Source organism: Leptopilina heterotoma, unplaced genomic scaffold (genome assembly GCF_015476425.1).
Source record: "Leptopilina heterotoma isolate Lh14 unplaced genomic scaffold, ASM1547642v1 Lhet_8, whole genome shotgun sequence".
In the NCBI taxonomy this organism is placed as follows: Eukaryota; Metazoa; Arthropoda; class Insecta; order Hymenoptera; family Figitidae; genus Leptopilina; species Leptopilina heterotoma.
In genome coordinates this window covers 513997-529397 of record NW_025111180.1, presented here as the reverse complement: position 1 = coordinate 529397, position 15401 = coordinate 513997, and the positions used below count along the sequence as shown (strand labels likewise).

The 15401-nt window shown below is 28.2% G+C and overlaps 1 protein-coding gene across 1 annotated transcript in view; it reads left to right on the top strand.

Moving 5' to 3' along the window:
* Positions 1 to 12888, top strand: part of LOC122511046 (motile sperm domain-containing protein 2-like) — a 108861-nt gene extending 95973 nt beyond the window's left edge. The window contains exons 9-12 of the mRNA XM_043626053.1: positions 11469 to 11571; positions 11736 to 11824; positions 12038 to 12330; positions 12483 to 12888. Of these exons, the coding sequence (XP_043481988.1) occupies positions 11469 to 11571; positions 11736 to 11824; positions 12038 to 12330; positions 12483 to 12726 (729 nt within the window). The 3' untranslated portion in view covers positions 12727 to 12888. The remainder of the gene's footprint in view (positions 1 to 11468; positions 11572 to 11735; positions 11825 to 12037; positions 12331 to 12482) is intronic.
* Positions 12889 to 15401: the final 2513 nt, after the last annotated feature.

Below are 15401 nucleotides of genomic sequence, written 5' to 3'. Positions count from 1 at the left end.
ACATAAGGTTTTGTGCATTTATTTTTCATTTACATCAAGTAAAAGTAAATATATCCTTTTTTCAACCTCTAAACGTCGGAGTGGGGGTACTCGGAGGAGCGTGATTCTCGCCGCCACAACTCAATTCAGCCGTTCAAATTTGCAAAAATTGTCATAACTTCGTTAATTATTTACCGATTTTAATCATTCTTTTTTTAATTTGATGTATTTTTTTACGCTGAATCCAAAAATGATTTTATATTTTTTCAAAATACAATATTTTTAAAAATAAAAGAGAAAGTTTTTTTAACAGAAAATTTTTAATTATTATTTATAACATTTGACAAAAAATTCTTTTCGTACATATAATTCCATTGAATTCAAAATAATATTATGACATAAAAAAATTCAAATTATTTTTATATAAGTGTGTAGCATCGTTGTATTGATAGTTGAACAGGCGTGCATATGTCAACCTAATGCTACACACTTATATAAAAATAATTTGAATTTTTTTATGTCATAATATTATTTTGAATTCAATGGAATTATATGTACGAAAAGAATTTTTTGTCAAATGTTATAAATAATAATTAAAAATTTTCTGTTAAAAAAACTTTCTCTTTTATTTTTAAAAATATTGTATTTTGAAAAAATATAAAATCATTTTTGGATTCAGCGTAAAAAAATACATCAAATTAAAAAAAGAATGATTAAAACCGGTAAATAATTAACGAAGTTATGACAATTTTTGCAAATTTGAACGGCTGAATTGAGTTGTGGCGGCGAGAATCACGCTCCTCCGAGTACCCCCACTCCGACGTTTAGAGGTTGAAAAAAGGATATATTTACTTTTACTTGATGTAAATGAAAAATAAATGCACAAAACCTTATGTTCAATTTTTTTTCGTAAAATACATGTATTGAACTATAAGTGGCACAATTTTCAATTAAAAATATTAATTATTATCTACTCAGGAATTTTTTGAAAAAAATAAACTAACTCCCCCCTCCTTAAAGATAGGTCGGATTTTTTTTTTGGAAAAGTTTTGTGAAAACGAATAAAATTAAATTCCCTTTACACCAAATCGATAAAGTGAAAATTGACTGAGTTATTCCATTTGTTTATGTCAAAAAAACATACCCTTTTTTAACGTCTATTATTATGCACTTAGATAAAAAAAATCAATTTCCCATTTAAATGGAATCAAAATATGACTCCTAAACTGTACTCTCGATGAAAAAAAAACGAAATTCGCAGGTCCAAAAGTGGGGAAATTCTGTTGAAAAATTTCTTGTTTTTAGTTAACAAATGGAATAAAACATAAACTATTTGTCCGATCGAGTTGACTTTTTTTTAAATTTATTCAGCTTCGCAAGGAGAATATTCCTGGTGAGTTGTAAACAAATTCAATAATTATTAACAAAGTTATTAAACAATTAAAAAAGTGCTATTTTTAATGGTTTAAATTCATTTGCAACTAAACTAATTAACCTTTTTCAACGTATGACCAATCATTTGAAAGGTATTTTTAGGCTCTACAACTTTCAATAACAACTTTTTCCTCTAAAATTTAACCGGAAGCAAGAGTCATCGAAAAACTACGTTTCTCGAACTTTGACGATTGTTTACACTATTTTTTGCAACCGGAAATCGAGAGCAAACCATGGGGCTCTTATATGGGGCCCCCAAACTACAAGAAACTATTGAGACTTTTCAGGTTGCACTTTTGTGCACTTTTTGCACTCACCGACTGGCCTAGTATGGGATAGAGTCTAATTTTTTAAATATCTCGCTTAAACGAAATTTTTAACAATAAGTTTATTAGGATTTTATGTTTTATTTTAAAGACCTATTTTTTGCAATAATAAAATCAATAAAAAAATAAAATCGATTTTTATTATTGCAAAAAATAGTTCTTCAAAAATGAAACATAAAATCCTAATAAACTTATGGTTAAAAATTTCGTTTAAGCGAGATATTTAAAAAATTAGACTCTATCCCATACACTTTCTATACAATCGTAGGCCTGTGCGGTAAACCGGTATACCGGTTTTTTTCGGTATTACTGGAAACCGGTTTCCGGTTATGTATTCCCGGTTTAAGGTTTTGTTTTTTTAACCGGTTTTATTTTTTAAACCGGTTTTTCAAGAAATACCGGTTTTATTTTCTAGACCGGTTTTTCAAGAAATACCGGTTTTATTTTTTAAACCGGTTTTTCAAGAAATACTGAATCTAACCGACTTGCGCATTATGCCTGCGCAAAAGTGACATAACGCCAGAACAGAAACAGATGATTGAGAAAGATTAATCTTTTTTGTTTTTATTAGACATACAGTGATTTTTTTTACTTAACAGATTAATTAAAAATGTTGTTTTTGAAAAACAACCTGATTTTTGTAATAAACCAAATTTTCTTAAACCAGTTTTCTTTTTAAATAAAATGGTATTTGAAAAACTCGTATTCAAAAAACGGTGTGAGTGAGAGAGAAAAAACATTCAATTTGAATTTTCTGACTCTCTTACTCTTATGTGTTACCATGTCAACCTGCAGGCAGGCAGGCAGGCAGTAGGAGCTGTGCTAGCGCCTTTATAGAGATCAGTGCGCCTACCCCGACATTTGATGATAGACCTTTTCATTTAAGGAATCTGTACTGCGCAAGCGCGGAGTATATATATAACTTCCGACAAATTTTCGAGCACTTTTTGTACAAAATGCACAGTGCCAATAGTGAAAAGTAATTAAAAAATATTACTAATGAATGTAGAAAAAAAAATTAGCGTGTATTAAAAATGAGCATTATCCCTGAGAAAAATAATCCACAAAGAAAAAAAATTGATGCACAAAAAAAATGTTTGTTTTGGGAATTGCAAAAGTGATGCTCGTTGCAAGTCTTATTTGACTGAAAATTATTACGAATGAAAATATTCGAAGTAATTGCAAAACTTGTCAAGTATATCGAAAATGAGACCTTTAAGTAAGGTTATGTTTATAACATAACATAACCTTATTTTACATGTAAACAATATAAACTTTTTTACCCTTTAAACACTGACTTCAGCTTTATAACCATATTTTTAATTGACAGACAGTATTTTTCTCTACCTGTTCAAACATTAATTTTGGTTCTGGAATATCATTTTCATCGAGTTTTTTATTTGAATTGTTATTAGCACCATATACATTCTGACACAAAGTTGCTCGAAACTTTTGAAATCGCGCCGTCTGTCATAGCGTAGCTTCAACTTCCGGTCTTAAATGAAAAGGTCGAGACGCATGAATATCCCCTAATCGCCAAGTCGTCGAATGATCAAATAGTCGAATGCCAAGTAATCGAATGGACAAAACGTCGAATGCTAAAAACATCGAATCGGCATTTAGTCGAATGCTTAAAACATCGAATTGTCAATACGTCGAATGTTCAAAACGTCGAATTATCAATTCGTCGAATGTTAAAAATATCGAATCGTCAATATGACGAATGTTCAAAACGTCGAATTATCAATTCGTCGAATGTTAAAAACATCGAATTGTCAATACGTCGAATGATAAAAACGTCGAATGCTAAAAACATCGAATCGTCATGTAGTCGAATGCTAAAAATATCGAATCTTCAGTTAATCGAATGCTAAAAACATCGAATTCTCCATTCGTCGAATGTTCAAAACGTCGAATGCTAAAAACGTCGAATGTTCAAAACGTCAAATCGTCATTTAGTCGAATGGTAAAACCATCGAATAATCCATTCGTCGAATGCTTAAATAGTCGAAACGCCATCTGTTCGAATTATCAAGTAGTAGAATGGTAAAGTTGTCGAATGTTCAAAACGTCGAATCGTCATTTAGTCGAATGCTAAAAACATCGAATCTTCATTTAATCGAATGCTAAAAACATCGAATTCTCAATTCGTCGAATGATAAGTCCAAAGCACAATAGGTTCGCGAAAGTCGTTCGCGAACGAGACGCATGAGACAGACAAGGACACAAATATATCTCTGTCATTTTCTAACTCATGCTTTGCGTTCGCAAACGACTTTCGCGAACCTATTGTGCTTAGGCCTATAAAAATGTCGAATGCTAAAAACATCGAATCGTCAACATGTCGAATGTTCAAAACGTCGAATTATCAATTTGTCGAATGCTCAAAACATCGAATTGTTAATTCATCGAATGCTTAAATCATCGAATTTTCCATTCGTCGAATGTTCAAAACGTCGAATGATCAAAACGTCGAATGCTAAAAACATCGAATTCTCAAATCGTCGAATGCTCAAATAGTCGAAACGCCATCTGTTCGAAATGTCAAGTAGTAGAATGGTAAAGTAGTCGAATGGTAAAGTAGTCGAAACGCCATCTGTTCGAATTGCCAAGTAGTAGAATGGTAAAGTAGTCGAATGTTCAAAACGTCGAATTATAAAAACGTCGAATGCTCAGAACATCGAACTGTTAATTCGTCGAATGCTCAAAACGTCGAATGATAAAAACGTCGAATGCTAAAAACATCGAATCGTCAAAAGTTCGAAAAAGTTATTTGTCTTCAGTAGACATTAACTTAAAACAAAGAACTTTTTCGAACTTTTGACGATTCGATGTTTTTAGCATTCGACGTTTTTATCATTCGACGTTTTGAGAATTCGACGAGTTAACAGTTCGATGTTCTGAGCATTCGACGTTTTTAGCATTCGACGTTTTTATCATTCGACGTTTTGAGCATTCGACGAGTTAACAGTTCGATGTTCTGAGCATTCGACGTTTTTATCATTCGACGTTTTGAACATTCGACTACTTTACCATTCTACTAATTGGCAATTCGAACAGATGGAAGATCTTTCGACTACTTTACCATTCTACTACTTGACATTTCGAACAGATGGCGTTTCGACTACTTTACCATTCTACTACTTGACATTTCGAACAGATGGCGTTTCGACTATTTGAGCATTCGACGATTTGAGAATTCGATGTTTTTAGCATTCGACGTTTTGATCATTCGACGTTTTGAACATTCGACGAATGGAAAATTCGATGATTGAATCATTCGATGAATTAACAATTCGATGTTTTGAGCATTCCACAAATTGATAATTCGACGTTTTGAACATTGGACATGTTGACGATTCGATGTTTTTAGCATTCGACGTTTTTATCATTCGACGTTTTGAACATTCGACGAATTGAGAATTCGATGTTTTTAGCATTCGTTTAACTGAAGATTCGATATTTTTAGCATTCGACTACATGACGATTCGATGTTTTTAGCATTCGACGTTTTTATCATTCGACGTATTGACAATTCGATGTTTTTAACATTCGACGAATTGATAATTCGACGTTTTGAACATTCGTCATATTGACGATTCGATATTTTTAACATTCGACGAATTGATAATTCGACGTTTTGAACATTCGACGTATTGACAATTCGAGTTTTAAGCATTCGACTAAATGCCGATTCGATGTTTTTAGCATTCGACGTTTTGTCCATTCGATTACTTGGCATTCGACTATTTGATCATTCGACGACTTGGCGATTAGGGGATATGCATGTGTCTCGAAAAGGTCTATTGAAGGTTGAAGCACGAGCGAAGCGAGTGCTTCTGGTCGGGGGCAGGCACGAAAAAAAATGTGAAAGATAAATTTATTAATTTATTTATAATAATACACGGCAACAAAGTAAATTAATATTATATTCTCAAAAGAATTTTTTTGTTCGTACAAAATTAATTTTATATTTCGGAAATTCTGAACGTTTCTAATAAACAAAATGTCGTTATTTCTTTAAATTATTAAAATTTTATTATAATATTGTGGCACGTATAAAAAAATAAATTATAAAATCTTCTTGTTAATTTTTATTCTCGTTTTATATATTAAAATAAAAAAAATCGTTAAATTTTCTGGAACTCACAATTTTCTTATTTACCGACATTGATATTTTTACTGACAAAGAATTCTTTTACTCCCGCTGTAATAGAGGGCGTGTGTGTATATCAACCAAAGCGTAAAGGAGCCAAGAAGAATAGTCTTCTTGAAAGGAGCATTCAGAAATCAGACCTCTGCAGGCTGCCTGCCTGCGCAGGCAGAAGATCGTTTTGCTAAAAGAAAGTAAAAATTTGTAATTCAAATTTATTTTCCTAAAAATAAAATATGAATTGGAATATGTTATAAAATTACAAATATTGCCGCCTATATGCGCGATTACCCACATAGCACCATAGTATGAGGTAAGGTTATGTTGAGTACTAATCGTAAGGCACATAAGGTTACACAATATTGCTGCGGTAGACCTGAGGTGAACTAAAAACTTCCGCCATGGAGGTAAGGTTACATGTTAGGGTGTGGTGAGTATATATGATAAGGCCATGGTAACCTTACACGTTAAGGTTAAGGTAACCTTACACGTTAAGGTTGATGTAACCTTACACGTTAAGGTTGAGGTAACGTTACATGTTAAGGTTGAGGTAAGGTTACATGTCAAGGTTGAGGTAAGGTAATTATTAAGTTGTAAGGTTGAGGTAAGGTTAAGGTAAGGTTGTGATAAATTTACCAGTTATGGAAAATATTGAAAAAATAATTAATAAATAAATATTCAATTAAAAAGTTAGTTTGTTGCTCTTCTCTATTTTGGAAACCTGACATGAAGCAGAAAATTTTGAAAACAAATTTGGGGGGACTGGGATTCGAACCCGGGATCGACGCGCATAAACCTATCATTCTAACTAACTGAGCTAAGTAGAGAACTGGCAGAAGGAAAATTAATGTTGCCTTTAAGGTGAACCAAGAAGATGATTAACTCCTTAAAGGCAATATTAATTTTCCTTCTACCAGTTCTCTACTTAGCTCAGTTAGTTAGAATGATAGGTTTATGCGCGTCGATCCCGGGTTCAAATCCCAGTCCCCCCAAATTTGTTTTCAAAATTTTCTGCTTCATGTCAGGTTTCCAAAATAGAGAGGAGCAACAAACTAACTTTTTAATTGAATATTTATTTATTAATTATTTTTTCAATATTTTCCATAACTGGTAAATTTATCACAACCTTACCTTAACCTTACCTCAACCTTACAACTTAATAATTACCTTACCTCAACCTTGACATGTAACCTTACCTCAACCTTAACATGTAACGTTACCTCAACCTTAACGTGTAAGGTTACATCAACCTTAACGTGTAAGGTTACCTTAACCTTAACGTGTAAGGTTACCATGGCCTTATCATATATACTCACCACACCCTAACATGTAACCTTACCTCCATGGCGGAAGTTTTTAGTTCACCTCAGGTCTACCGCAGCAATATTGTGTAACCTTATGTGCCTTACGATTAGTACTCAACATAACCTTACCTCATACTATTGTGCTATGTGGGTATAAAGATTGACTCTGGAATATTCTAGAACTTTAATAGCGGAAGTTTAAGTTTTGCGAGGGAATGCGAAAGGCATGGTTTTTCAGTTTTTGGCTGGATGTCCAATGAGTAGGTGCTTATGCACGTCGTGAAACTAAATGCGAAGTCTAATCGCGGAGACGTGTAGATATTTTCCGAGTCTGTACAGTTCAGTGTATTTAAATTGTAATAAATTACAATTACTATTTTCAATATATATCTTTTCTTGTACTTTCTTTCATTATTGCCCTTGGCAGTTTAGTCAAGTAAAAGTGAATACTAATTCTTTAACAAATATAGTTTTAATATTATTATAACTATAATATCATATATTCTGACACAGGGAATTAAGGGAAAAGTCAGGGATTTTTATGAAAAGTATCCCAGTAAAAAAAAAAGTATTCAGAATAGAGAAAAAGTATTGGTGGAGACGTTCGGTGAATGCGTTTTCGCGACAAAACCGTATTGGTGGGTCACGGTGAATACATTTCGCTTACCGTGAATACTTTTTTTAAAAACTTTCGATTTAAAGATTCCTAAGCAAAGTTGAGAATATTTATAAAGAGCGTAAGTGATCTGAAGTATAAAAATGACGATTGCGAGAAGGAAATAAGAAATTTTGAGAAAAAACGAAAAGTTAAATGTGACAAACCTACAACGTATGATGATGAAAAGGAACATTGACGATACCGACAGAAACTTGAGAAATCCAAGTAAATGTATGTGAAACAGTAAGTTCCGTCGGTAACGTCAAAGTTCCTTTTAATCATCATACGTTGTAGGCACAGAAAAGCATATGGTAATTGATCAACATTTGACAATCTGTTTGTCACATTTAATTTTTCGTTTTTTTTTTAAATTTCTTATTTCCTTCTCGCAATAGTCATTTTTATACTTCAGGTCACTTACGCTCTTTATAAATATTCTCAACTTTGCTTAGGAATCTTTAAATCGAAAGTTTTTAAAAAAAGTATTCACGGTAAGCGAAATGTATTCACCGTGACCCACCAATACGGTTTTGTCGCGAAAACGCATTCACCGAACGTCTCCACCAATACTTTTTCTCTATTCTGAATACTTTTTTTTTTACTGGGATTGAAAAAAATTAAATTTTTAGAATTCATAAGAAAATTCTGAATTTTTGTGTCGTTTTTATTTGCCTCATAAGCTATGAAATTACCACAAATTATAATACAAAACCTTCACTTTTTTAAATTTCTGAAAATAATTTCTTCTTTATCACTAAATTCAATTATGTTCAAAATTGAAAAAAAATCTCGTCAAAATCCCAATTATCTTTATAAATAATAAAATTCTTATTCAAAATTCAATTATTTTCAAAAATTTTAATAAAATTCTTTTCAAAATTACAATTATTTTTAAAAATTTCAATAAAATTCTTGTCAAAATTTCAATTATTTTCAAAAATTTTCCTCAATTCAATAACTTTTAATATCTCTACTATTTTAATAAAACTACCCAAAAAGAAATTAATTATTTAAAAAAAGTTTTCAATAAAATTGTACGCAAACTTTTAATTATTTTCATAAATAATAAAAATTTCACAGAAATTAAATAATAAAATAATCAAAAAAATGTATTCTATTCTTTTTCTTCTTGAAAAATTATATTTTTTCTTATTCTGTTTAATATGGACCAAAAATCCAAATTGAAAATTGAGAATAAAAAAAAAATAATAATTTGTTATCAATTAATTTAATTAATTAATAGAATACAAAAAGTGATGACCCGTTTATTTGTTAAATAAAATAAATTCATTTATTCTGTTTCTTGAAAAAAATTTAATATAGAATATTATTTATTTTTCATATAGAAAAATTCTATTTTCTCTTTTATTTATTTATTTGAACATATATAAACAGGTTTCAAATAGAAAGTAATTTACTAAAAATAAAATAATAAAGAAAATAGTAAAATAAATTAATCAATTGATTAATTTATTTAAAAAATAAATTATTATTATTTAATTATTAAAAATGAAATAATTATTATTAATTATTATTATTATTATTTAATTTATTATTTAATTTAATTTAATTTTATTTTATTTTATTTTTTTTTAAAAAGAAAATTTTCTTTTTCTTTAAAAAATGGATTATTATTTATTTTTCATACAGAAAAATTCTATTTTCCCTTCTACTAATATGGAGCACGCGTTCAAATTGCGATGTATTGGACACAATTGCTCAATGGCCATTAATGGATTTTGCATTACCTTATGATGCGGCATTTTTGCAAATGTTTCGTCCTGAGAATGTTGTTCCCACGGGATTTGAAGTCTCCTGGCATAGGATATTTATTTCAACGCCGAGATTGCGTGCAGGCGTTCCTGCAACATTGAGTTTTATACCCAGAGATCTTCCATTAGGCAGTAGTCCACAATTGCAGGCGTATCCGTCGTGGGACTGGCATTTGGCCGGTAAAGGAAATATCAGTTGTTCGACAATTATTTCCGTTTATCGTACGAAAATTGATAAATGCAATAGATTGTGGGTACTGGATGCTGGCGTCATTACTTCTATCGATGATTTTCGTCCCGTTTGCCCGCCAAAAATGCTCGTCTTCGATCTCCAAACAGACACACTTGTCAGATTAATTCATTTTCCACGAGAGGTATGCAGAGTATACTGTTTTTTTCATTTACATATTTCTTTAAAATTAAAGGGACCATTCAAGTATTACGACGTAAGCATTTAAGGGGGAGGGGGGGTCTAGCTATTGCTTACTTATAATAATCATTAAAATAAATGGCGCTAATGCATATAAAAAATCTTACGATTTTGTTTTTAATTTGATTGTTTTATTTATATTCTCTCTTAATTTTAATTAGTAAAAATATGTTTACTAATTTGAATTAGCGACTGATTTTTTGCTTTTGAATTTTACTAAAAAATGGTCATTTCTACTAATTTAATAATAAAATTTACTAATTCAAAAGCAAGAAGATTTTTTATTTTCAAAAATGAATTTTTGAATAATTCTAGATTAAAATTTTAAGAAAATTCAATTATTAACTAATTTACTGATTAATTTTCTTGTTTATTAATTTTTTAAATTTTAATAAAATTCTTTGCTAGAATTTAATTATTTTCATAAATAATAACATTCTTCGTAAGATTTTAATTATATTTTTATAAATAGTAAAATTGTTTGCAAAAACTCAATTATTTTTAAACAAAATTTTAATAAAATTTCACGAACAAATACAATTACTTTCTAAAATTTTAATAAGTCTTTGGAAACAATTCTATTATTTTTTTAAATAGTAAAAAAAATTTTGCAAAAATTCAATTATTTTTAATCAAATTTCACGAAAGCATTCAATTTTCCCTTCATTTGTTATAAAATAAAAAAAATCCTATTCTGTTTAATACAATTTTAATAATATTTCATGGAAGAATTCAATTTAAAAAGAAATTTAATTTAATATTTTTCGAAAAAATTGAATTATTTTTAAAAATTTTAATAAATTCCTCGAAAAAATCCAATTTCTTATATTTATTAATAGGTAGTACCTAAAATTCTTTGAGAAATTCAATTATTTAAAAAAAAAAATTTCACGAAAGAATTCAATTTTTTTCAAAATTTGTTATAAAATTTTTCAAAAAAATTCAATTAGGTAGGTACCTATTTTCTAAAATAATAAAATTCAATAATTAAATGTTTAATTTCACTTGTAACAAAAAACTCCATTATTTTAAAACAATTCAAAGAAATTCTTCAAAAAGAATTGAATTAGAATTTTCAAAAATTTTAACAAAATTCTTCGTGAGAAATCAATTATTTTCCTAAATAATGAAATAATAATAACGATTGTTAATATGGATTTATAAATAAATAAACTACTTTAATTTTTGAATTTGTTTATTATTTTCATTTATCAAAATTCCTTATTTTTTAATGAAAAATTGAAATTTTTTACTTACATTTATAGAAAATATTACATAAATGAAAAATTATTTATTTATTTATTTATTAAGTTTTTATTAAGGTTTATTTATTCGAATAAGTAAAATAAATAATTTTTTAATTAAAATTCGAATATTTTCGTAATAGCTATTAGTAATTTATATTCTTCCAGATATTAAGACCACATAGTTTATTAACAAATTTCGTTATGGATGATACATCGGCGAATTCCTGTGACGATGTTTTTGTCTATATAGCGGATACTACTGCAGCTGGTAAGGGAATAATTTTCTTATATGTATTTTCATTTGAAAAATTTAATTTTTCAATTAATTTTAAAAAATAATTAATTATAAATAGAAAAAAAATTATTTTATTTAATATTTTATTTATTGCTTCATAATTATTACAATAAGAAAAATTTTTTTTATTTCTTTAGGTATGCTCGTATTGGATGGTACTTCTGATAGAAGTTGGAGAGTCACTCATTCTTCCATGTTTCCTAATCCTGATTCTATGACTTATCGGGTAAAATAAATTTTTATCACGCAAATAAAAAAAAATTATAAATTATTTTATTATTATTATATTATTATAAATTATAATTTTAAGTTAATTATTTTAATTATTGTGGTTTTGTAATTTTATTTATTTACTCTTAAATAAATTAATTAAAAATATAAAAGTAGATAAACAAATAAATAATTATAATAATAATAAGAGCATGATTTTTTCTTATAGATTGGAGAAGACATTTTCGAACTGCCAGACGGAATTATTGGATTGGGATTTTCGGCAAATTTAGGAACAGTTTATTTCAACCCACTCGCTTCTGATCGTTTATTTAGTGTACCAACATCGGCGCTTCAAGCTGGCACTCCACCTTTCGGAGAACAACTTCCAGTTAGTTTTATTGGAAGAAAATCCAGTCAAGGTCCGGCATTGACCGTCGACACGAAAGATGATTCAATTATTTTTTCTCCACTTACCGAAACTGCAATTGCTGCTTGGCATCCTATGTCAAACAATCAAAGGTAAAATAAGAAAGAAAATTTCTATACTTATAAAAAATTATCTATTTTTTAATTCAATGTTGCTTATTTTTTTTTGTTAATTTAATTTTTTTTTAAATTTTTGTTGATAATTTAATTAATTAAATAATTCTTCTTTCTGAATTTCCCTTCAGGATACTCGCCTACAATCCAGAACAATTGCAATTCGTCGCTGAACTGAAATTCATCGACAGAGATAGAGGAAATCTTTGGATGCTCTCGACAAAATTCCAAAAGTTTTTCCTGAGGAAAGTTGACGCGAGACAAAGTAATATTCGAATAATGAGATTGCGACCACAATTGCATACATCTCATAATGGACAATACGATTTTCCAAATGTTATTTACAATAACAATACATATGGACACAAAATTTAACATTTTGTTTCATATCTACAATTATCATATAGTAATTTATCGAAATAATTACTATTATTAATGAATTACCTAGTAATTCTTCAAGTCTAAATTTTCAAACTCTTCATGATTTGTCAGTAAAAAATATTAATTGAAAAAAAATTAACTGCAAAAAGATAATTAAAAAATTAAAACATTAATTGGAAAAAATGAATTGAAAAGAATTAATATTATTAAAATTAATTGAAAAAAATTGTTGATTTAAATTTTATAATTTACTTTATACACATTTGTATTATTTTATTTTATAGTGGTTCAAAAATATTTCGTCCATTAAAGACAAGAATATTTTTTTTTGTATAAAATGGGGGAAAAAATTAAACTTAAAATACGTATACAAATGATAAATACAGAGAAATTATAATTTTTTCCTCATGAAAAAAATTTTGTCAAAACTTCATAGAGAAAATATTTCCGTATTTATTTATTTTTAAATAATATATAATAATGTATAAAGACTGTATGGACAAGATTTAAACATTGCAAATCTAATTATTTATACATTAACTTGTATATATATTACACAAAAATCATTGTAAAACATGCAGGCCATAAACAAGTATTATATTTTTTAAACATATTTGATTTGATTTTTTTTTTGAAAAATATAAAATATTTTACTCTTGAAATTATATTTTTAAATTAAAAAAGTAATATTATTTATTATTTTTTTCAAATAAAAAAAATATGTGCTTTTTTTAAATATACACTCGAATCTCGCTATAACGAGAAGTTCGGGAGTCAAGTCTCCCTCTATTACGAGCGCAAGAGGAGAAATGAGAAATCCCCACTTTTAAGATTCTTCATTCATTTTTTTTAGTGTTTACAATTTACATAATGTCAAAATTACAAACGTAACCTAGTTTAATTTGAACTTTAACGTACAGAAAATTTATATAAGCTAAAATTTTGAAGATTGATATAATTTCAAATAAGAAGTGACCTTTTATGACTTTTTTATTTTATTTTATATAAATAAAATTGATTTTAACCAACTTTAAACCAAATGAATGTGCATTTGTTTATAAATAGTGGGGGTAATCGGGAGGAAATTTTCCTCGCTATACCGAGAGACAGAGCTCTCGTTATAGAGAGCGCTCGTTATAGAGAAGGTCGTTATAGCGAGATTTGAGTGTAATATTTATTATTTTTGTTAATCAAAAAGTAATATTTACTATTTTCTAAATAAAAAGAGTGATATTTATTATTTTTCTAACTAAAAATATTTAACAATAATTTTTTCAGCTAAAAAAATAAATTTTTACAATTTTTAAACAAAATGGACTTGTTTCGTTTTTTTCTGTAAATAAATACAATAAATAAATAAATAAAATGCAATATTTATTATTTTTAGGGTTCCGTACCCGGTAGGAACCCTCCCAGTAAAAAAAATTCGATACACAGACCGCGGAGTTCGTATACGAGCTCGGTAGCTCGTATGAGAAAAAATATGAGAAAACTCTCATACGAGCCTTTTCCGTAATGAGAAGTGTATACGAGGTGACTTTTAAAGCATTTTTCTTAATATAACACTATTTTAAAGTAAATGTAGATAATAGAAATGAATTTTCAAAGTAAAACAAAGCTAAATTTATAAAGGAAATGAAGTCTTAAGAAAAAAAGGATAATTTTGTTCAAAAAATTTATTCACACTGAAAAAAGGTTAGTATTTGATAATTCCTTGTTACTCTAACTTACCGACATTAGATATTTCTCGGATGCGGTAAGCACGATTTTGTATTGGCGGTAGAATAAATAAGTTTTTTTCATTACTAATTAATAATATATTATTATTTATTTATTATATAAATGTTCTTATATAAAATAATTAAATTTAATACAAAATCTGCTTACCGTATACGAGAAATATCTAATGTCGGTTAGTTAAAGTAACATAAGGAATTATCAAATTCTAACCTTTTTTCAGTGTGAATAAATTTTTTGAACAAAATTATCCTTTTTTTCTTAAAACTTCATTTCCTTTATAAATTTAGCTTTGTTTTACTTTGAAAATTCATTTCTATTATCTACATTTACTTTAAAATAATGCTTTAAAAGTCACCTCGTATACAAGCATCTATACACTTCTCATTACGGAAAAGGCTCGTATGAGCCAGTTTTCTCATATTTCTCATACGAGCTACCGAGCTCGTATACGAACTCTGCGGTCCGTGTATCGAATTTTTTTTACTGGGCTATTAAAACGGTTACGGAAAATGACCATGTACCCCTCCCCCCCCCTAGCGCTCACAGTTTTTTACCTAGAAAGATGAAAATTGGTATGCATATGGGCAATTCTACGTGAGATTTCAGTCGACCTCTTAAAATCGGCCAAAAATATTTTTTTTCTATTCTGTATTGAAAAAAAACAGATACGTATTTTTTTTTTATTTTTTTGGAGGCCAAATTTTTGAGTTATGAATTTTCAAAATTTTCGCTTTTTAAATGTAGGTATATTTTTAATGTCAGATAACTAAAAAAATATTGCTTCTTTTCATTTTTTGACAAGAGAAAAAAAGTTTTGTTTTTCTCTCTACTTTTGAATAATCATAACAAAAAAATTTTTTTTTCATTTTTTATTAAAAAAATAAAAAAATTTTATAAACAAATTAATTTTTTTTAACTTTGGGTATGAT